This window comes from Nelumbo nucifera, chromosome 2 (genome assembly GCF_055504915.1).
Source record: "Nelumbo nucifera cultivar China Antique chromosome 2, China Antique-T2T, whole genome shotgun sequence".
Lineage (NCBI taxonomy): Eukaryota > Viridiplantae > Streptophyta > Magnoliopsida > Proteales > Nelumbonaceae > Nelumbo > Nelumbo nucifera.
Window position 1 is genome coordinate 110992434 of NC_142650.1, and position 24262 is coordinate 111016695.

At 34.5% G+C, this 24262-nt stretch overlaps 1 protein-coding gene and 1 pseudogene across 5 annotated transcripts; one reads left to right on the forward strand and one right to left on the reverse strand.

Annotated features, from left to right (window-relative positions):
• Nucleotides 1–31: 31 nt before the first annotated feature.
• On the reverse strand, nucleotides 32–23873 carry LOC148802796 (uncharacterized). 5 transcript variants are annotated; one of them, XR_016082910.1, is made up of 8 exons: nucleotides 15869–16605; nucleotides 13930–13962; nucleotides 13197–13852; nucleotides 6273–6435; nucleotides 6055–6180; nucleotides 3161–5966; nucleotides 2887–3051; nucleotides 32–658 (listed from the first exon to the last, which is right to left on the reverse strand). XR_016082910.1 is itself a non-coding variant. In XM_088899037.1 (3 exons), exons 1-3 carry the CDS (start codon nucleotides 15876–15878, stop codon nucleotides 13428–13430), a joined length of 468 nt encoding a protein of 155 aa, XP_088755163.1. In that variant the 5' UTR covers nucleotides 15879–16572; the 3' UTR covers nucleotides 13348–13427. The 5 variants fall into 5 exon arrangements, 1 of the variants encoding a protein (XP_088755163.1); XR_016082912.1 differs by lacking the exon at nucleotides 15869–16605 and adding an exon at nucleotides 23690–23873 and having other exon boundaries at nucleotides 6055–6435; XR_016082911.1 differs by having other exon boundaries at nucleotides 2887–3045; nucleotides 6055–6435; nucleotides 15869–16606.
• On the forward strand, nucleotides 9926–13628 carry LOC148802797 (ABC transporter G family member 26-like; annotated as a pseudogene).
• Nucleotides 23874–24262: the final 389 nt, after the last annotated feature.

Here is a 24262-nt window from a genome sequence, read left to right on the forward strand (position 1 = left end):
GTCAGAGATCCTACGAACACCATTAGTTGGTACGAACAGGTAATTGTGAGATTATTTTATAAGAAAATGATTTCTAGTATTCCATTTCAAAATACAAAAGTAATAATCAAAGCATTTCTAGTATCATGTAATTCCCACATGTAAGCAAATCAAAACATCTATCTGGCTCACAAGCTTTTTTAAAAGAAAAGACTAGATTAGAAAAGGTTTCAAGGAGACCCAAATTCCTCCTAGACAGATTGCAAGTTTGCAACCAGACATAGGGGATTTGTACCTCCCCTGCCCATCTTCCAACCAAGAGCCAAGGCCAACTGGAGAGGGCTTAACAGGGACTCCACTTGAGGGGCCACTCCTAAATAACCCCTCCAACTGACCATGAACCTCCCCTTACCCCTTAACAATGAACAACCAGAAAACAAGAAAAAGGAAACCAGCTCTAGTTCCGATTTTTATTTCACAAAACATTTGGATCTAGTAAACAATGCCTAATTCTAGTTAGGCAATCTCAATAATCTTCTTTAACTGCAACACATGCCTCATGAGGGAGGTCTTGCATTGATTGCAAAATATAATCTCCATCCTCTCACATCAAAGCTTGCAAGAATATCCACAATTTGTGGTTGCCCTCTCTGTATTCGTGGAGAATTTCCACTTGGTCCTGTTACACATGAAAAGATACAGAAAGAGCAAAGAATATAAAATAAGTATATTGAATTGGTTAAGAGAAGAAATGAATTTAATCTATAATGTACCTGAATATGCTACTGCCATGATCCTATGAATGAACTTGACTCTATCTTATTTTCATCTGAAACATGCAAACTCATTTAATAGCTTGGTTTCTAAATTCTAAGTGGTCCACAGGAGTTCTGCAATTTTTAATGGGACTGAACCATGGTGTCAAGACAAAAATAAAAGGTATACCACATAAGAATAACTGCTGCTGCTATCCAGAATGCTGGTCCCTACATGATATAGACCTAACCTTTGGCAAATTTGCACAAGGTGGCTGCTCTCATATTTGAACCCATAGCCCATATTTCTCAACATGGGATTTTATCATTAAACGATGGTCCCTACATGATTCTTTAGATGTACAAGAAAGAATGTTACAGGCAAGATGTTCATCTCACACTAGTCAAATTTTGCCTTAACCTTACTTTATATATCTTTATAAGTTTATATATATATATATATAGGGAAAATTCCCGATCAGTACCCTGTACTTTGGCTGAAGTGACAATTAGGTCTCCAAACTTCAAAATGCGACAATCTAGTACCCAAACTTTCAAAATGTGACAATCCAGTACTTTTCATTAACCAGTCCGCTAATCAGCTGTTAGGTGACATTTGAAAACTCAAAAATGCCCTAAGAATGCCATCTAATTTTCTTTATCAACCATCCAAAAATTGACAACAAAATGAACAGTCCCAAATTCTAGATTCTTCTAAACAGTCACCAACATTGTTGAATAGAAGAGGCTAGGATTTGGGACTGTTCAGTTTTTTGTCAACATTTGGATGGTTGATAAAGAGAATTAGATCACATTTGAAGGGCATTTTTGACTTTTCAAATGCCACTTAACGGCTGATTAATGGACTGGTTAAAGGAAGGTACTGGATCATCACGTTTTGAAAGTTTGGGTACTGGATTGTCGCATTTTAAAGTTCAGGGACCAAATTGTCACTCGAGCCAAAGTACAGGGTATTGATCGGGAATTTTCCCATATATATCTACATATCTATATCTATATATCTACATATATATATAGATAGATAGATAGATAGATAGATAGATAGATAGATAGATAGATAGATATAGATATAGATATGTATGTGTGTGTGTGTGCATTGTTAGAAACCCAATGGTATAAACCCACCATGCATAAAATTTCAAAAATGAAAGTAGAATAGAAGACTGAAGATCCATAAAGGTCGACCTTGTCAGTTTTTTCTTTTTCCTTAGTACTCTTATCACATTAAGAACATCAGTAATTGATATAATTTTGAGATTCCGAAACCTATATTCATAATAACATTTCTACACTAAACAATGTGATGATAGAATTTTCTGAAACAATAAAGAGGGAAAATTGAATGGACAAAAAGAAGCTATGCAACAAACACAAAAAATAACACTTACAAGGAGTACAAAATAAATGTCCATATACAAACACAAATCACAAGCACAGAACTCATAAATTGAATAATTTCCTGCCATCATATTCATTCAAGTATTGGAGCAGAACAAAAAATTCCAACAGAGAGGAGTGTAAAAGCTCAATGCAAGGCTCTTCACTGTGCATTTCAAGCAGCAAACAGGCTTAATATTTTGCTATTATTTATCTGTTTGGACTTTTAATAATAAGGAAGCTTTTTGAAAAAGACTATACTGTTCCCACTTATTCTGTAGCTACGAATACAGACTTCAGATGTGTGCCTCTGACAATGACACCAAGATAGGCCCCATGTTTGGTTACCTGGTTAGATAACTCCTTCATTTAGTTGATGATGATCTATATTCCTTTTACTTTGCTATGACGTTTATAAGAGAAGAGGAAAAAAGCAAAATGCATCATCTAAGTCAGAACATTAAGGTTAACAAAAATTCTAGTTGACTTTTCAATGTAATTGGATCTTATAGCTGTTGTAATTCTTCAAATTACATAGGATACACACTAAAGAATTGTGTTGCATTACCCAAAAAATAATAATTAATTGATGTAACTTGGTGCTCCTCTTTTTGCCAAGAATGAAAACAAAAGCAAAAGACAGAATATATCCTTATTAATAAATTACATAGCACGAACCATTTATAAACAAGAGAAATTAATGAATAGAGCAATTAGTTTTTTTTTTATAAGTATAGAGCAATTATTTTATTACCATGAAATATATCATCTGTTGTCACTTGATCTGCAAGGAATAAACTTGTTCAACTGGAACAAAGTGCAGTTGAACCCTAAAAGGTATTGCCCACAGAGTGGTTGAAATGAAATCACATAATTCTGAATTGTAATAATAATGAGTGCTCCTTGATTGAACCTGAAGCTACAGATAATACAAAAAAAAAAAAGAAGGCGTTAACATCAAGTCCAAAAATGAAGATAAAATAAGCCCATGGAATTGGCTATAAAGATGGAGTGAAATGATTACAAACCTGAAGAAATGGGTTGGCGTCAAGCTCAAGGACGTTGTGGATGGAACAGTGGTAAGGGATGATGACAGAATATGATGTTGAAAGTATGGGAATGTGAAAGTTGAGACTGTGTTTCCTTAATTAATTCTCTGTAGATCAGTAACACAACCATATATGAATATCTGGGACATGAGATATCTTAGCCCAATCTTCACCTGTATTGATTGAGCATCTTTCCTCTAATTGAGGACATTGCATAATTTGTAGATTTTGTAGTTCTGTTAGGTGCTGCATACCATCAGGTAAAGATGACACATTAGGACACCACCAAATAAGAAGCTGCCTAAGGGATTTGAGGTATCCCAGCTCCTCTGGCAGCCCAACCAACATCGGAACATGGTTAACCTCCAAATTTTCAAGGGATATAAGACCTCCAATGCCCTCCAATGAATGTAACCCTGTACAATATTCAATACATAGCGTAGACAGTTTTGTTAGACGATTCATCCCTTCAGGTAGAGATGACAGATTGGGACATGTAGATATATGAAGCTTTTCAAGGGATATGAGGTCTCCCAACTCCTCTGGCAGTCCAACTAATTTTGGCATATCATCAATCTCCAAAACTTTTAGAGCGATAAGACCTCCAATGCCCTCCAACGAATGTAACTCTGGACAATTTACAAGTTGTAGTATTTGTAGTCCTGTTAGATTCCACATACCTTTAGGTAGAGATGACAGATTGGGACACTGCCGAATTTGAAAATCGCGAAGGGAATTGAGGTCTCCTAGCTCCTCTGGCAGCCCAACCAATTTCGGCATATCGTCAATCTTTAAAATGTTTAGGGCTATAAGACCTCTGATCCCCTCCAATGAATGTAATTCTGGACAATCTGCAATCTGAAGTGTCTGTAGTTCTGTTAGACACTGCATACCTTCAGGTAGAGATGACAGATTGGGACATTGCTGAATTTGAAGTTCTTGAAGGGAATTGAGGTCTGCCAACTCCTCTGGCAGCCCAACCAATTTTGACATATTTCTAATCTTCAAAATTTTTAGTGCCATAAGGCTTCCAATTCCCTTCAATGAATGCAACTCTAGACAATCTGCAATCTGTAGTTTCTGTAGTTCTGTTAGACACTGCACACCTTTAGGTAGAGATGACAGATTGGAACACTGACTAAGACAAAGCTTCTGAAGTGATTTGAGCTCTCCCAGCTCCTCTGGTAGCTCAACTAACTTCGGCATACCTTCAATCTTCAAAACTTTTAGCATTACAAGGCCTCCAATGCCCTCCAATGAATGAAACTCTGGACAGTCCTTGATTTTTAGTTTCTCAAGATCAGTAAGGCACTGCATCACTGCTTGAGGACACAATGATGTCAAACTTACACTTTGAAATTTCTAAAATCCGGATACAACTCAAGCCATTCATCGCCTCCTCTGGAAAAGACTTTAGGTCTTCGCAGTGGGTAATTCGCAAAAGTGATCTCCTTACTTCAGGGCAAAAAGAAGTAGAAGAGGAATTTGTAATTGTTGCCGTTGGGATTTGATCTACTGTCCTGTTCTTCAGTATTAACTCTAATAGTTTGGCACTATAACCATCTAGTTTCACTTGTTCACCAGCTGGCATACCCCAAGGCTCTGCTGCATCATCATCATCATCTATTAATATTGGTCAATTCTCCAAATTAGGCATGTCCATGAGTTGGAGATGCTTCAGGGATGGGAGGAATCCTTCTCCTTTTCTCAATTTACTGATAATATTCTTGAGGTTTTCCAATTTATCTAGCAATAGAACCTGGAGAAATGGGAATGGACCTAATAATTCAAGACATTCACACCTCAAACAGTCCTTTAACTCAACTTTCACTAAATTTGGGAGCAACGAGGATTTAATCATCCAAGAAGCATCTGGTTTCAGTTCTTGAACATTTGGGAGCGACAAAGATTTGATCATCCAAAAAGCATTCAGCTTCAGTTCTTCAACAGCAGGCATACCCCATGGAATACTTTCCAATTTAGGACAGTTTATTATGCTCCATTGCTTGGGAAGTAGAGGGAACAATGATAATGATTCTTGTGGCTCTGCTACACCATCATTAACATCATCTATTACTAATGACCAGTTCTCCAAATTAGGCATATGCATGAGTTCAAGATGCTGTAATGATGGGAAGAATGGTTCTCCTTTTCTCAATCTACTGATAATGTTCTTTAACGATTCCAATCTAAATAGTCTTAGGACCTGGAGAAAAGGGAGTGGACCTGAGAAATCTAGAGATTTGCAGCTAGCACAATTCACTAAATCAACTTTCACTAGATTTGGGAGCAATGACGAATTAATCATCCAAGAAGCAAATTTCATCCCCCTATATCCCTCTATGATCAACTTCTTTATATTTTGATGTGGCTGCAATTGTTCCAATACATTTTCCTCCTCTATTGGTGCTACCTCATTATTCCCATACAAAACCCACAATGCTACCTCATCTGGAGCCACCGACGGTGTTATTACCCCATTATTCCAATCCGAGGGCCACCATGTTAATTTCAAGGATCGAAGATGTGGCTTATCCTTCAAGTTTGCTTCCTTGGAACCCATTCTATCTCTTACACGTCTAAGTCCCCAAATAGTAAACCCACCGATGAGTTGGTTCAGACCATGCAACTCCTTGATATGTTCCCCATGTAGCTCAAACCCACTGTCTGCTATCATCCTGATTATTGCAGTTACATTCACTTGGGAAGGATGGATCCTGAACAAAGAAATGGAAAAGAAAGCCACCCAAAAGCCCTGATCCGAATGTGCATATGTACCCTATTACTGCAATCATGAACATGTCAATTCATATGAGATAGTAGGCTTTAAGTACTCTTTACCATAAGATAAAATGGGTCAAGCGTAGTCAGACCTGCAGCAGTCTTAACTTTTGAAAAAGCCGTTGACACTAGAAAAGCCAAGGATATTTGCAAATTTACGAAGATGAAGAAGAAGGCAAACTGTATGCTGTAGTCATTGAGCGTGAAGAACTTTAAACCTGCGAGTTAAAGAAATCAGTAGAACCTGAAAAGAAACCCAAGCAACAAATTAAAAATGAAAAAGGAAAATCCCCATCTGATTGCACTTTACCTATCAATGAACCAAAGATCACCAAACATAACATGTAAGCTGATGATATGAAAAGAAAATATGCATAAGAAATCATCCAATAGGGACCATCCCCAAGTCCATGCATTTTCATCATGATTCTTAGATTCCGTTCCTTCTTGTGAACAAGAGATGTCAATATTACCTACACCAAAAGGAATTCTTGAGAAGAAAATAACTTTTAAAAAACTTAAAAGGTTAAAAATAAACTGAAATGATGACAACTAATTTAGAATGAAAATACACCATAGAGTTTTAAAGTGTTGGAATTCACATATGGGTGGTGTATACTGATTGAAAGGGACTTGTATGCTGATTGGAATTCACATATTTGTAATCAGAAGATCAGCATTTTAATGTGTAACCCTACCTAGATTCAAATAGCAATCTAGACTAGATATGGAAAGTCAATCCATAATCCAACATGAATGGGAAATGATTGGATATCGATTCACCCCCTGATCTGGATAGGATCTCAACCAGGATTCAACTAGGCTTTTTATATTTGGATTTGGATACAGTTGCATCTGCTCAAGATCTAATCCATTTCATGTACTAGCAGCAATGCATATTTCTCAACCAAATTCAACAATTGTGATTATTTTTTGTACTGCAAATATGTACTAACCTCTCATAAATATATGTACTGACCACATATATTTAACATAAACATTTAATTCCTCACAGATCAGGACAGTTAAATAACCAATCAAGACAACAGTTGTACTAGGGGTGAAGTAAGATGTTTTAGACTTATCGATCAAAAATGGGAAAAAAAAAGGCATACTTGAATATGGCAGGGGCTTCTCTATGTTTTCCCACCAGAATCCTGCTCATTATATGGGTGACATCAAGATAATCATCAGTGAGGGGCCCAATGTGAAGTTCACTGTTATCCTCTGAGGAGAAGACAAGGTAAGCCACACCGTCATCATCTTTGAAAATCGTCCTGTCCCTTCTGTCAAAACCATGGGGCTGCATGCTGTAAAGGTACTCAAAAGGGCCTATTGGAGAATTGCTAACAGCTACACCCGCGGATGCTTTGGTGTAGTTGAGTGACTAAGTAATCATGCCCATATAAATCTCCACTCAAACCTTTCCCCAGATATCAGGCCACCGAGGCAAAATGAGGAACAGATTTCTCAGTTCAGCCCTCTGTGGCTTCTTATCTGTCCTTGTATTCTTCTCTGAACCCTCTCATCATCAACCACTTCCACCTCTCCCAAACCCAAGACTCCTGACTACCTACGCAGCTCTCCAGGCATGGAAACATGCAATTCTGTCCGACCCAAAGAACTTCACTGCAAACTGGTGTGGTCCCCATGTCTACACCTACACCAGAGTGTACTGTGCACCGGCCCCAGATGACCCTCATCTATTCCTGCACTGGACTCATTTCAGACAATTATCCAACATTCCTTGCACTAAGAATGCACCCAGAGACCCAAACCTTCTTCTAATAACTAGCATTATATATGGTATTCAAAGGAAATAAGCACTTTACAAATCAAAATATAAGATAGAAGCAATGAACAAAATCCCACAACATTTCTGCAAAAAGAAGCATGCTCTTCAGCTTCCTTAGTATTGGTCTTATGAGGGTCTGTAGATAAAATGTTCCAGAGATTTCAGTTTCGGGCATTCTGATATTCTTGTTTACTGCCTTTCTCTTTGACTGAGTCCATAGCCAAATTGGACATCCATGCTGTCATAAGAGAATATAAAGGAAAGTGTTCCAGTTGAAGGATGAGAGTTGGACATGAATGGTGTTTTTTATTACTGTTGATTTGATTAATTGTTTTAATCTTCTTTCTTTTCTGTTTATTCATTAGCAAGTACTGACAGTGGATGTGTAAAACAATTAGGAAAGTTGGTGGATGGTTGAGATGCTAGTGAGTAGCGACTGGCTTGAATTGCTGGCCTGCTTAGCAGGACTTGGTGGATGGGTTAACTTATCATGGCACAGGGATAAGGCCTCAACAAGTGTCTATAAACTGGTGATAAGGCTATTCCGTTCTAGGGTAGTAGACCAGACTCACCACCTATAGAAATTAGAACAAAATTTGTCAGTCTATAGTCAAACTATCAGCCTACAGAAATTGGTTCCTGTGTTCACTAGGGTCAGCAATGCTTAGTATATTTTCTATCTATGTTTAGCTGATATTAGCTATAATAAAAGTACTGATTTTTTAGATTGGTTAATATAAGTATATATTTGACTTGTGATTTTTTTCCTTTTAGCTAAAGGTGTACAATCCACTCAGAATTTAATCAATTATAATTATCCTTGAACACTAGAAATTTGTATTTGTGATAAAAGCTGGATTCTTGTTTTGATCAGCCACAATTAATTTTTTATATAATTATATATTGTAAAAATGAGGTATAACTATCATGTTCCAAGCACCCCTTGAGGGCAGATAGCCTTTTCTAGCCAAGCCACCACTAAAAATTTACAAACTCCACCATTGGAGAATTAATCCTCAATACTTCTAAATTCTATTCACCCCTGCCTCAGTGAGGCTACTGGCATAACATGGTGTTCACTTGAACCAAGGGGACCAATTGGGAAAAAGGATCCATGTGGAAGAATGACAAAACTTCAGAAAGGGTACTGAGCTGACCTTGATGAGGACCATCATTTGGGGCTAGAACTAGCACCAATCCCATAGGGTGTATGCTTCACTAGTTCACTTCAGGTTTGAATTTCTGACACACCAACACTAATTCACGTTTGACTGGTTAGATATGCCTGACCACTGAGGCCTTTCTAGCCCTGCAGAGCTCAACTAGATTGGGGCCTCCTTGCCTCTATGTCCAGAGGCAAACAGGTGGAGTCTTTGCTATGTAACCTACTCCAGCCAATTTCCCAGTCAACTGACAACGACGACATTAGGCAAATATAACTTGTGATTCACAAATATTTACATAAAAGTACTGTTGTGATCAGGACTCAAGGGTCTTGATTCCAAATATATAACAAGGTGCCAAAAATGCTCAGACGGGCTATCCCATCAGTTGTCAGCAGTTGAGACTAATAGCTCTATACTTATTACACATAAAAATTTAGATGCAATTGTACGTTTTCAAATATTATTTCATGTCAATACTTCAAGTTGAAACTTGAAAGCTAAAACTCATTGCTTGTGTCGTGCCATGTGTGCTGCTATAATCGGCATACAAGTCAACTCAAATAATTGGCCTACTGTTGCATGAAAAGAAAAAAGCCATCGATGCAGAAGACTACTGAACCAGAAAATTGCTCAAACGCTTGCTTAGAAAACTATTCTCCATTTCTTTTTTCCTTAATGGATAAAAGAACAAAGTGATATTAGTTGTCCTTATTTGATGGAGAGAGAGAGAGAGAGAGAGAAATCATACTTCAAATGGGGAAGTAATTTAATACCTAAATGTATTCTCTTCATCTTACCTTATCAATATAACAAAATAAACAAAACTGGATGAAATACATACAAGTGAAATTTACAGAACCATTGGAAGACATAAAAATCAAAACTCCCCAAAGAAAAAGGTGATACAATATCATCCAGAAACCCTGTGAAGGCACACTTGAAGGTGTGGAATATAAGGTAAAAAACAGGCACACTTCCTCCAGAAACCCTGTGAAGGCTATGATGTCTCAGTTGAACTTGGTCCAAGAGAACTACAAGCACATTTTGAAGGGTGCAACAGGAAGCATAGACCCTGGAGAAATCCTTGCTTTGATGTGACCTTCAGGTAGCGGAAAGACAACCTTCCATATAATCCGGCTCTTAAGAGGAGGTTAGCCAAATTAGAAATCTTGTCGCAGCTCAGGTCAATGATTTAATCTATTTTTCATGTGTATTAGTTTAATTCCAACCTTTGGGGTCTGTCCCAGATGAACTGATCCAGCTCAGCTATCAGCTTAGCTATATAATCACCATAATCTTTTATATGAAGACTGTATTTTATATAATACTGGAGAACACTTGAATTTACAGGATCGGATTTGTAACCCAAGATGATGTTGTCTTCCCTCAATTAAAAGTGGAAAAAACCTTGGTTTTTGCTGCATTTCTCAGACTTCCTAGCAACATGAGCCAACAACAGAAGTTTGCAAGAGTAGATATGATTGTGAAGGAACTAGGCCTTGAGAGGTTTGTATGAGGTTTCTAATGCAATTAGATCTAAATTTCTCCATTGAAAATTTGTGATGAACACTCATGTTATAAGGTCTAAGATTAATTAGATGAAAATGAGGCTTGAATGTGTATGAAGTGATTTACATGATTACAAGTTATAATGAGTAACTGTGATTGCCCTCTCTTTTTCATCATATATGTCGCCATACAAGAATAGGAGGAGCATTTGTGAAAGGAATATCTGGAGGCGAAAGGAAAAGGACTAGTGTTGTTTATGAAATTCTTATGGATCCCTCATTGTTGTTGCTTGATGAACCCACTTCAGGCCTTGATTCCACCTCTGCAAATAAGCTTCTTCATATTCTTCAAGGAATTGCTAAGGTAACGTTTTCTCTTTTATACTTCCTAGAACTGAAGCTTGCTAGAGATTTTGCTCATATGTTCATCAACCTTCAAGTAGAATGTTCCACATGTTCAACAAGATTTTGCTCACATCAGAGGGATGTCCTTTGTATTTTGGGGAGGCTAGAGAATCCATGGAGTACTTCTCATCATTGAGGTTTGCACCTCAGATAGCCATGAACCCTGCAAAGTTCTTGCTAGACTTGGCAACTGGGTAAGTTAACGACATAAGTGTCCCAAAAGACTTGGTGACAATTTCTAAAATATTTGGTTTTTCATTTCCATTTTATGAGTTACAACAGCAGTGACTAAAGGACATTAATGTTGCTTATCTTGTGATGAAATATCAATCTATCAGTATGTACAATTGAAGTACAAAGTCTGGGTGGAACCTAAAGAAAAAGCAGAGAACCAATGGCACGGAAAAGATACCACAGCACCTTCAGTTAGCTATTCAAGTTAAGGAGTGGACCATGAGTTGGTGGGAGCAGTTTATAATATTATCAAGGAGAACATTTAGAGAGAGATACAGAGGTTACTTTGACAAGCTAAGGTTTGTGCAGTCCCTTGCTTCTTCATGACAATATTCTCTCAGTACTATTGATTGTAGTATAACAAGCCAAGTAAGTAGAGAACCTACAAATAATTTAACTGGGTCATCATCTGTCAAGTCAACAACTAATCTGATCTAATTCTGTACTTAGGGAGCAGGGGAACTCGTTGCTGATGCTGTTTTAAGCATCAAAAGAGCTCGGATGATTGCCTCCTTGGTCCTAATGTTGTTTCTCCTCACTGGAGGTTACTATGTCCAGGTACTCAATCATACTTGTATCAGCAACAGTAAATGAAAATTTCCTTAACAAAGAAATATAGAAAAACAGTGTTCCAGATAAGGAAATAAATACCTGGAGTTGACATTTTAGATTTTCACCAGCATTTCATTCAGACATTTTTTTTCTTTCTATTATTTATTTCATTTCTTTCTTCTGTGTTTTTTGATGCTTTTTATTTTGGTGAACAGTCACTCAAACCTATCATGTTTTTGGAAATATATGAACTAGGGAGAGGCTAGATAAATAATTTAAACCTGAATGAACTATATTCAATTACAACCCTGAATAAGAAGGAAATTAGAAAGGAAATAAATCTCTATAAAAGGTAAAGCTCTACCTCAGAAAGGCAAAATTTAGGTACAGCAGAATGGAAGAATAAAATTCAGGCTGCTGAACCCCGCTGATATAGGAACCCAGACAACAATTACATTATGCCTTATAAGAGCTATAAATCTAGATCAAGTGCTTATTGAGAGGGTGTTCAACATCTAGGTCAGCTTTCAGTATTTTACTTCTAATAAAACAGGCCCACACATTCTTCAAAAACAGTGTTTTTTAAGGAAAGAGACATTTGGGAGAAACTAAGGCCATTTGGTAACTTTTATACTTTGCATTATACCAGCTTTTTTGTGAGGGAAAACTCTTTTCAATTTTTGAAAGATATCTTTATCATCTATGAGAAACTTCTCCAATGTGATCTTGTTTAACACTGCTTGTTCCAAGCCTCAAAGGAGGTGGGTTGTGTCAGCCTGTCGGGTTGAGGCTCATTCCAAAAGGTATATAATACGTCTTGCCTTGAGTCTCAACTTTGAGGCTCATTCCGAAAAGTATAAATAACACACTTGCATCACTCTTTGGGGAACTGTTGAGAATGGCTAGACAGGGGTGTTTTGGTTTTGGGGGGTAAACAAGCCTTATACTGACAAGTAGTGATTTTCTTTTTCATGGAGTTACAAAATTCTCAATTCAATTTGGAATAAAAACTTCAACTCATATAAGAACAATTGCTTATGCAATTTGCATCATCATCTAGTGAAGTTTTTACTCCTGGTCCAAGGGTATTGCGACACTTGTCCTAGTGAAATCTCAATCATTCTAACCTTTATCAATGACATACTAAAAATGATTGGTTAAGCACCAACTTTTACTTTTGTCACAAAAAACATGTTTGCTCTTCTACTCCAGGAATTAGACTCTTTAGGATGTTGTGGTTCTCAACATGGGATCCTAGTTAATGTAGCTCTATTGATGCCACAAGAAGTTGAATGAAAGCGGAAACCCCACACTTCAGCCCAAGTTCACAATTTGTTGATATTTCAAAGGATCTTTAAAGATATGAGACAATGAAAGATACTCATAGTTATAATTATTTATATGGAAGAAATAGAGTTAAAATATTAATTATTAGTATAGATAAACAATGCATTGGTTCAGCGGAGTGCAAAAACTCTCACAGGATTTTGGCAAAGGCTAAAATTAGATATCTAATTCAGGACTTCATATTCAAAGTTTAATCAAGATCAGGATTCTGCATTCGCGAAATTTACCTCGGGCCTGGTGGTGCTGACACCTCCAATTGCAAAGCTGGAGCTTGGATTCAGAGGTGACAAGCATCTTTGGCCGTGAGATGCATTATGTTACTTTGCAAATGCATCATACAAGAAATAAGGCTATAAAACACATCCACTCCAATTGTTTGTAGTAAAATCAAACTAAAACAATCAGCATTTAAGGTAAAGAGTTAGAAAATTATTGAGTGGAGTAAAGTTCTCCACTCACTAAAACATTTTCTTATATAAAACTGCAATTCCAAATACAACCACACATGAAACAGTGATTACAGTTTTCACCATCGTCTTCCTCATCTCTTTTATCTCTTCGAGTATTTCTCTCATCAAATCCTTCAGTTCCCTAATTTCTCTCTTCACTTCCCCAATTTCTTCCCCAATTTCTCTCTTTAGTTCCCCAATTTCTCTCTTCAGTTCTCCAATTTCTTCACCAATTTCTCTCTTCAGTTCTCCAATTTCTTCACCAATTTCTCTCTTCACTTCCCTGAGCAAATCCTCGTTTCCCACCTTTATTTTGTTTTCAATGTACTCCATTTCTTTCATCGATGTTTTCCATGCAGCATATTGTCTCTTCTCAGCTTCTTCAACTGATTCTTTGACTTCCTCTGTTTTGTCATCGATTTTCCTCCCCAAATCTGCAACTCCAGATAAACAATAAAATAAGAGAAAGAAACCTAAGTCAAATGAAAGAAATAGAATATATTAGTATTACCTCCCTTTGCTCCAGTGGCTCCCTCTCCTGCTTCTATTGCCATGAAAAAAAAAATGTAAGAGAAAAAAAAAAAAGCTTGAAAAGAAAGAAACGTAGAGAGAAATAGAGCTTAATGAAACGAGAGAATGGTAAGGTAGACATAATAGAGGGACTCATTTTATAAGTAGTTGTGGGCTCTTGTTTGAAAACAGATCGGTTCGTTACGTTTAATTTAGTTTTGCCAACCGAACTGGTACTACCAATTTGTCTATTTTATTAACTAAATATGATTGAGATGCATATAAAACTAATGTTTTAATAAATGATTCGGAACCAGAGTCGTTCTAGCCACCATTTTCTAGGTCGACGGCTGTGAATAGAGGTGTAAAGTGGTCCACAATTTGTGCAGGTCGTGCCGTGCTGGCCCGCAGGTCGTCACGGGTCGTGCTGCCCTCCCCGATGAAAATTTTGGGGGTTGGCCCGACACGGCCCGTGGGTCGTGCCAGGCCGTGCATCGGGCCAAAGCTATTTATTTAAAACAAATTGACAAAAAAACTTAAAATTTTAATTTTATATGAATTTTGTGTATAAAATTGCTTATATATGTAATAATTAAATAAATTAGTATAATAAAATTAAAAAAATATTTATTTTATTAATATACTATGTACTATATATTATTATATAATTATAATTTATATAATATTATATAACTATATATAGAATATATAAAATACATACATATATATATATATATGGGTGATGCTGGGTTGGGATATGAGTTAGGTTGTGTCGGCCCGCAGGCAACACGGCCGGCTCAGTCGTGTCGTGCCGTGCCGTGCATGGCCGAGCCGCGGGCGACATGGCCCGATTTACACCTCTAGCTGTGAGCATTAGGAAAACGGCTCACCTAGGTTGGAAATAGAGTCACCATCCATTAGATATGAAAATGGAGGTGATGGGACCTCCAAGAATGATTTTCAAAACCGTTTGGTTCTAACAGTGACTCCAAAACCAGTTCGAGTAAGACTCGGATGGGAGAGGAAAGAAGTTAGGCACCCCTCTCCCGAGTCCAATTGGTGGGGCCCACATGGGATTTCGCAATAAGCACAAATTAGAGCAAACAAACCATTGACCAAGAACAATTAATAGACAATGAAGCTAAACAAACTCATGAACAAACTATCACAAAAAAAAAATCCTCTACTTAAATATGTCTTTATTTAATTTCCTTTTTCTTTTTAATTGAATTTTTATCATTTGCTTATGTTGTTTTCTTATAGAAACCTATTTTTATTTTTATTCATTTTTTATTTTCTATATATATATAGAATCTTTTAATTTTTTTATTTTTATTTTTATTGATTTATTTATATATTTATTTTATTATCTTTTTTAATTATATTTAAATTTTTACTTTATTTTTTATTCTTTTATTTTTATATCATTTTTTCTTCATTTCTTTTATCCTTCCCCTTTCGGTGACTTGTCCCCTCCTACCACCTAAACATGTCTAAATCTATACTAACCTCACCTTTCAACTTTGATCTAATTTAATTAATATTTTTTTTTCCTTTTTTTCTTACCTTGTCATTTGTTCCCTCTTGTCATCTTTGCTCTCACCTTCCCCTTATTCATTGAATTAATTTTATTTACAAATATTTCATCTGAGATGAATGACCCTCCGGTGACTGAACGTGATAGCCACCTCCGACCATATCTCCCTATTACCCAATAACTCAGTGAATTCGACATCTCTTACTTTAATTTGAAACTCCCTATTACCCAATAACTCAGTGAATTCGACATAGTTAGATATTAAATCAATATAATATCAACAGGGATTTGTAATCAATATAATTTTAGTTTCAAGAGGTAGAATAGTTAGATATTAAATCAAATCTTGGCAATATAGTAAGAGGAAAAACAGTTTGTGAAGAGAACCTTGGGAGTAAGTTACCTGACAGCATTTTGGCCCGAGATGATGGTGTAGTTCCTAAACTCTGGTGCTAATCTGATTTAAAATGGGGAGAGGAATGACTCTAGCTGCCGCTTCTAATGATTTTGGTTGATCGATGACAATGGAGAACAGAGGACCTTTGACTAATTTTGGGAACCGAAAGGATGAAGGGAACTGATGTTGTTGTTGGGGAATAGGAATGATCTGATAAAAACGGTGAGAAATCACCGAAATTTTGATGAAAACAAAATAAATTTCACAGTTAAGAGGTTTTCCCCGTGATTGGTTCTACTTCAGAGAGAGATTGAAGACGACCTGAAAGTGATGCCGGTCAGGGAAAAGGAAGAAAGCAAGTGAAGGGAGAAGAAAAGGGAAGAAAGAAGAAGAAGATAGAGAGAGGGAGAAAAGAAGAGAAAGAGAGGAAAGAGGGGCCCAAAAAAGATTGAAACGATTTTCGCCGCTGGTTCAGCATCCAGAGGTAGAAGAAGGTGAACAGTGCCTCTCTTCGAATTGGAAAAAAATGGAAGAAGAAGAAGAAGAAAAAGGAGAAGGAGAGAGCGAGAGAGAGGGAGAGAGAGAGAGAAGAGATCGATGGCCGGTGATAATGCAGCCGCCGCTCAGGTACTGTTTGAACAAGAGTGACGATGAACAGTGTATCCCTCGATTAGGGCGAGCGTTGGATTTTTAGAGGGGGCGATGCAGCTTAGTAATTTTTAGGGGATCCAGGGGTATTTTTTGATAATTTCGCAGTATCGGATTCTCGGGTAAAAGTCGGTTCAGGGGGTTCAAACCATGTCCAATAATGAGGGGTTTGGGTTAAGAGTTAAAATGTAGAGGTTCGAGGTGCGTCCGACCGCATTGAGGGTTTTGTGTGTACGAGCTGGTGTTATTGGCTGAAACGGAATATTTTGAGTGAATGGGTAAATTGAGGAACTTTTGACTAAAAATAGGAAAGATGAGGTTTTGGACATTTTGAGTTAATTGAAAATATCGGATTGGTCCAACTCAAACCAACTCGACCCAGATTTGGCAGATTTGGAAGAGTAGTGGTTCATTCAATCTAGAGCCTTAAAATGGAGCCTAGGTGTGATAAATGGACGAAAAAAGGTATTTTGGGCTGAAATTTTATAGGTCGGTATTTTAGAGTATCTAAGATTTGGTGGTAATGTCTGATCAATTTAGGAGTGTCGAAATGGTAGGAATTTAAGTCATTTATAAGATCCAAAATAGAATCTTGGTTTGATGAAAGAGTAAACGAGGGAATTTTCAATTAAAGCTTTGTGGGCAGGTGTTTTTGTGCATCTACATTTTAATGATATGGTCTGATTAGTTTGTATGTGTTAAGATTGAGGGGATTTGGGTTATGAGGGTATAGGCTGATAAGAGGGCTTGGAATAGAATCTTTGTTTGATGAAAGGGTAAATGAAGGAATCTTGATATGAAATTTGTGGGTAGGTACTTTAGGTTTTCTAGGATTTAATGGTGGCGTCTAATCTGAGAATTGAGGTGCAAATGGGTGTTGATTGGGGTCATCAGATTGGTTTCAAAAAGATTTAATGGTGGATCTAAGGGTTTTTGAGTTGAAACTCGGGTTCTTTGGATTTCTCGATGAGTGACCGGAAGGGTTTGATCGGGTGTTCAGCGTGAATCAGAGGGTTCAGGGGGTGGGCCGCATTGGTTCAAAAACCTTGTATAACGTCGGTTCAAAAATCAGGTGTTAATAACGGCAGTTCAAAAACCTTGTATAAAACCATTAAACTAATTTTAAATGCATTTCAGTCGATTTAATCGTTTAACCAAACTAAAATCATTATTTCTTGAGGGAACTCCTTCATGTCTCCTGCGTGCTCACTAATATTCCACCATGGCCTACTGTATTCTTTAGATCAGTGAAGGAGAAGGGAAAAAAGTAAATGAAGAAGAGAAATGGAGTGGATTATGGCAATTAGACTTGTTCATTGGCCATGTCGGACCGGGTTCGGGCCAGGCTTTGCGTTTATATTAGAAGAATATACTCAGGCCTGAACCCAAGCCCGGCTCAACCATCAGGCCTAGGTCTTGAGCCTGAGCTCGGACAAAAAATTAGAAAAATATTTTTTCTTTTTTATTCAATTAAAAACTATTTTATTTATATAAAAAGATCTCAAAACCTAAAAAACAATGAAAGATTTTACTATTACTTGAAAAAATAAAGAAAAAATATGTTATATATATTTGTTTATTATATAAAATATATTCTTATTATATAATATATTATCAAGTCGGGCTTGGGCTCGGGCTAGGCTTTTTTGAGAAATCCCGAACCTAGCCCAAAGAAAGGTCAGACCCAATGTTTTAGACTCGAGCCTGTAGGCCTGAAATCTTGTCCAAGGTTAACTTAAATCGAGCTGGGCCAAGCCGGTCCATTAATAGGTCTAATGGCAATAGCAAAAGGAGAGGATGATAATGAACAAAATAAGAAAGGAGAAAAAGGGAAAGAAATGACATGAAAAGATAGAAAACTATTATGTAGAAATAGAAAAAGAAAAGAACGAAACAGAGAGACCGGTTGCAACTATCTAACTAACCTAAGGTGGAGATAAGAAGAAGATGATGAAAGGGGTGGGAAAGAGGAGAAGATGAAATGAAATGAAATAAAATAACAATGGAGAGAGGAAAGAAGAAAAAATAATAGAAAATGTTGTTACTTGAGAGTGTCAATCTAATTGTTGCTCCTTAGCCGTTTTATGTTATTTTAAATGATTTTCTATAATTATTAATTGATACAAGTAAAATAATATTTTTAATAGTTAATAAACTATATATATATATATTTTTTAATTATTACATATTTTTGTTATTTGGAAGCTTTAATACCTCCACATTATTTAATTTAACCTATTTTTCATTATTTCAGTAATGTTTAAAAATTTTAAATTATTTATATTTTATATTCTTATCATCAAGGATTATTAAGCCTATTATAATTATTTTTGTGATTTTGATAAAGTTTTTTAAAGCTATTACATAATTTCGTTATTCAATTTACTTTTTATATTTTTTAATAATATTTAAACCATGATTTCGTTATTGAAGTTTTTTGTTTAAGAATTTTTTTAAATTTAATACATAACTTTGTTATTTTAGATATTGAAAATTTAGTTATGTAAAATATTTTGTTATTTAAAATTTAAATAATATTTTATTGAAATTTGTAAAAGAATATTTAGTTATGAAATTGAATAATCTGTAAATTATAATTTATATTGTAATTATGCAATTTCGTTATGAATTTTATAAAAATATCAAATTATTAATAATCTGAACATTATTAAATATATTATAATTATTTTTGTGTCTTTAATAAATATTTTAAAGTTATTACATAACTTCATTATAGTATTTAAGTATTTATTAAAATTTTTCACTTCAAACTTTGTTAAGTGAAAGGTAAATAATAGAAACACTAGACAATTGTTTTATATATTAACATTTTAAATAATTAATAATTCTTTAGACTTTATATATTATTTTTCACATTTTTTGTAATAAAAATAACAATAATTAATTTCAACTAAGGTCATTCATCAAATCGATGAAACCAACCAACCTGAAAAGGGATAGGTAAGCCAAGCCAAACGAACTCTAAGAATTAAATGGACCCCATGTCTTTGTTTGTGTGCAAGCCCAAAGCTTATCCAAGCCCATTTTAACCTCGACTTGTGCCATATTTTTTTTGCATGTATTACATTTTATTTTATTTATAAATGAAATAATTAGATTTTTATTATTGATGTCATAGGCCAGACTCATTACTCATTAGGCCTAAAAAAACCATAAGCCTAGCCTGGGCATGCGTAGGTCTAAGATTGGGTTTGCAATCTAGGCCCGAGGTGTGGGTTCGGTTGGGTTGGGCTTAGGTTAATGCACTTACCATTAGTACTAAAATCAGCCCAGCCTAGCCCGACCCATTATCACCCCTAATGACTTAGAATGGTTTGAACCATTTGACTTGAATGGTTGAACCGGTGACATGCAACCCAGTGGCAAAAGTGGGTTAGTCTCTGAATCAGTTTTTAAAACATTGATCGATATAACTCAAGTTGTCCAGTTTCACTAATGGTCGGTTAGTTTCAAGTGACCAACTCCCCAGCTCAACCAAGTCAGTTTGGTTGGCCAAATAATTATAACCAAATCGAACTAACAAGTGAACTCTTTTAATTTCAAATAAATTAGTAGTATAATCAATAATTATTGAAAATTTGTAGATAAAATACATAGTTAGTAAAAATAAATTTATAATGAAAATACAATAAATAAATAATAAAAATATATTAAATACAATAATTACAAGAATACAATAAATACTAAAAATGTATTAGATTAGATAATAAATAGTGTAATATTCAATAATAGTTTAGTCTCTATTAAATATTAATTAATTATAAAGAAAATACATAATTACTAAAAATAAATTTCTAATAATGATACAGTAAATCTAATAAGTACAACAAGTTAAAGTTAAAAAAAAATAAATAACAACAATTTAGTATTCAATAATTATTGAGAACTTTCTATTAAATAAGAAAACAAAAATAGATTTATACATAATTATTGAAAATACAATAAATAATATTTTTAGTACATATGAATATATAATAAATATTGCTAAAGATTTTACAATTATTATTCATAAAATTTATTTTATAGAATTATTAATTGATATGAGTGAAATAACATTACTATTATTAGTTCATTATTAATTGTAATTAATATTCTATTTTTAATATCTATTAAAATTATTTTTTTGAAATTTATTACATAAATTTGTTATTTGGAAGATTCAATACCTCTAAGTTATTCAATCTATTTTCATTATTTCAATAATATTTAAAATTTTAATTTACTTATATTTTATATTCTCATTGTTGAATATTATTAAATCTATTATAATTAATGTTGTGTTCAAGGTTCAAAGTATCTGAAAGGCTATGCGTATTGGAAAGGCAAATTTAAGAGACATCAGGATACACCTTGGATACGCATGGATATGGACGAAAAATTAAGATACACATGAAAACACATGGAAATGCTATAAATACTCTAATAAATCATAAATAAACATTAATGTAACTAAATATAAGACATAAATGAACTATTTATGCATAAAAATAACATGTTTTAGTGGGTTTTTTTGAAAAAAAAAACATATTATAATCAATAAACGGGAAGTCGGGAACGAAAACATACTATCTAATTGTGGACATTATAGATCAAGTAATTTTTTTCATGTTTTATTCTATTTTTTTAAAAACTAAATTATTTATTTTTATTCAAATAATTATTTTGTATGTTTTATTATAAAAATTAAATTAAAATTAAGAAAAGTAAAGATGTAACAAAAAAAATGAATGGATTTATGGACATAATAGGTGAAATAATTATTTTGCATATTTTATTCTAAAAATAAAAAAAAAATAAATATCAATGTTTTAAAACATGGGGGCATTCCACTACCTAGAGACATGAAGCATAGTTCAAAATGCAAGAGGCGTAAGCCTCTTCGAACACAAAGAGGTCTTTAATAAAAATCTTTTATAATAAGAAAAATAAAAATGCATAACAGTTGTAAAAACGGGGGGTCTTGTCGAAGCGGAGGCGAGTGAGCGAAGTGGAGCGGGACCCCCTTAACTCAAAAAAATAAATTGGGCTACATCGAAAAGGGGGATTGGGGGCTGGAGGGCGAAGCCCCCCAACCAAAGGGACAGGGGCAAAACACTTTCTTTCTCCTTATCTTTTCTAACATTGGCTTAAAATGTAAAAGAAATTTGAAAAAATATATTTATTTTCACTCCTTTTTTCACAACCTTGAAAAACTTATTAAATCTTACAAATTTATAGATCCTTTGACAAATTTTTACAAGATTTGAGTATTTAGAAAGGCTAAAAACCTTTTTGAAGGGTATGGGAAAGAAAGAGGGCTTCTGAAATGGGTTTAAAAGCCCTCTTTCGAAGGGAGTTTTATTTGCGATTCCGCCATAGTAAAATTGTACTATATCGGTCGATCGGTAGCGTATCGACCGATACGGTGCCGAAACACACCGATACTCAACGATGTGGGCATGATACAGCACGTGGCAGTATCTCTAAGACAAAACTATTTATAATTTATGGCCACTTTTTGTAATTCATTTATCCAAAAATTAATTAAGGTATTAAGTGGGTAGTTTCTGAACAGTTATAATTCATGGTTTCAACACGGTATTAATTTTTTAATAGTTATAAGTGGGGCAATGTCTGAAGTGAGAGTAAAGGACATATATGCCCCTTTTATACCCATTGTTTGCTTAGCTAAAAGGGTAAAAATGTCTAATGAAAAATCTATAAAGAAGGGTGGGGGAGAGGATAAATAGGGAATAGAGATAATTTCGTAGATAAACTAGAATAAGAGATAATTTAAGAGAAAATAGGGATAGTGGTGTTGTATGGTTAGAGATCAGAAAAACAAATCTCCCTTTCTTTATCCATTAGTTGTTTGGGAAAATGGCATGGAATAAAATAAAATAAAAAATTTTAAAAATGAGAAAAAAATATATACTTCCTTAGTGTGTGTGTGTGTGTGTGTGTAATGAGACGATAAGCGGGGATGGGGAATTTTCATATAATGAGATGATAATTTTTATATTAGGTCCTTCTAAGTAGGAATGGAGAATTTTCATGATGTTTTTATGAGGTATTAAATGACCTACACCATTTGATATGAATAGGACGTACAGTAGTTACACTAGTGGCAATAAAAATGGAGTGATATATAAAGTTCTAGCTTTCTTCTCAAAGAGTTTGGGACTAAAAAGTATGAAATCTCACAATTCTTATCTTATTGCCAATGGAGTTGGCCAAAATGCAAAGAACATTTGTGCCTAGTGGACTATTTTGTTAAGAAATTTAACTACTTTACCACTACATTAGTTGTGGGCTAAAACATTGAATCACAACCCTCAATGTATTAATTTTTATTACTTTACTTTTATGATTTATCTTATTTAAATTTTTAAAGTTTAATTTATACAATGTATTCAGAAGGTGGAGAGAGAGAGAAAGGGTTAGATAGTCCATTGGGGATGTAAGATAGTATTTAAGAGATGCTTTAGGAAAAATTACATGGAGGAGATAGTTTAAGATGAATTTTAGGAAAGGGTAGGTTTTAGGAGTGATTCAATGAGATAACATAATTAATTAGGGAATTAAAAATATTAAAATGAAAAAATGAAAAAAAAATACAATGAGGATTTGGAGTCTAATGTGGATTAAAGTTAAAGGGGATAACTTGATTGGTCGAAGCCTGTCCAATACAATGTCTTTTAGGTATCATAACTTTTGGATAAATAGATATATAGATAAATTTATTTGTGTGGTACCATGATGATTATGTGTGTTTGGGGATGGGGAACAAAGATCTATATTGAGAATGACACACTTATTATTAAAAATCCATACATCGGCTTTGGTTTTTCTTTACTTCTCTCTAATGATTCTCAGCTTTCTGTTTCCTTCTTATTTCCTATCAAACCAAATATATCTTAAATTGCATTAAGAAGATTAATTGCTTCATATTCATGACATGAATAATGAATTATCTAAATTTATAACAAAAAAGTCTAGATGTAGAGTTGCAAATGATATATTAGTTTAGAATAATAACAAAAGCACATTAAAATATTCAATATAAAATTTGCAATTCATACATATAAATGAATCTTAAAAAGGAAAAATAGTAACAATAGAACAATGAAATGTAGTTGGAAAAGAAAAATGGGATGGGTCCAAAGTCTTTGGCCTTACCTACAATGAACGAACATGAGAGGAGAGTTCAGTTGTGGTGAAAAATTTCAATGATTCCTCTACCTTTGGTGTTTAGGCTTGACGCATGCTTCAATTCAGTCTTGGAGAGAGAGAGAGAGAGAGAGAGAGAGAGATCCAAACAGTGAGGTCTGTCTATTTACTTCATATATAATATTTGTTGACTGTTTACAATGAATAGGTGCTAAGAAAATGGAACTAAATAACAAACTAAATACACTTGAAATGAGAGATTCAAAATTTTGGTCCTTAATGGTCGGTGTTTTTGAACGGGTTAGAAGTAACGGAAGGGGAATGAGTTCAAGATCTTATTACCAATAAATTTGATAATTTTGTAAAATTATTATTTTATCAATTATGGTAATTTTAGAGAAATTTAGTATAGCACAATTTTATTAGCTTACAAAATTAATATTGGTGAATTTGGACAAGTTAGTTTTGATAATTTTGGTAAACTATTTCTGTTCAATTTCGTAATTAATTTAGATATACTATTTTTGGTAAATTTGGTAACTAATGTTTGTAGATTGGTTTTCGTAATTTTGTAAAATTCAT

What these genes read in the sequence shown, in the direction of transcription:
- LOC148802796 (XM_088899037.1), bottom strand. An exon ending in AGCCACTGGAGCAAAGGGAG is followed by an intron (nt 13,853 to 13,929) that starts GTAATACTAATA and finishes CTGGAGTTGCAG; the next exon opens with ATTTGGGGAGGAAAATCGAT.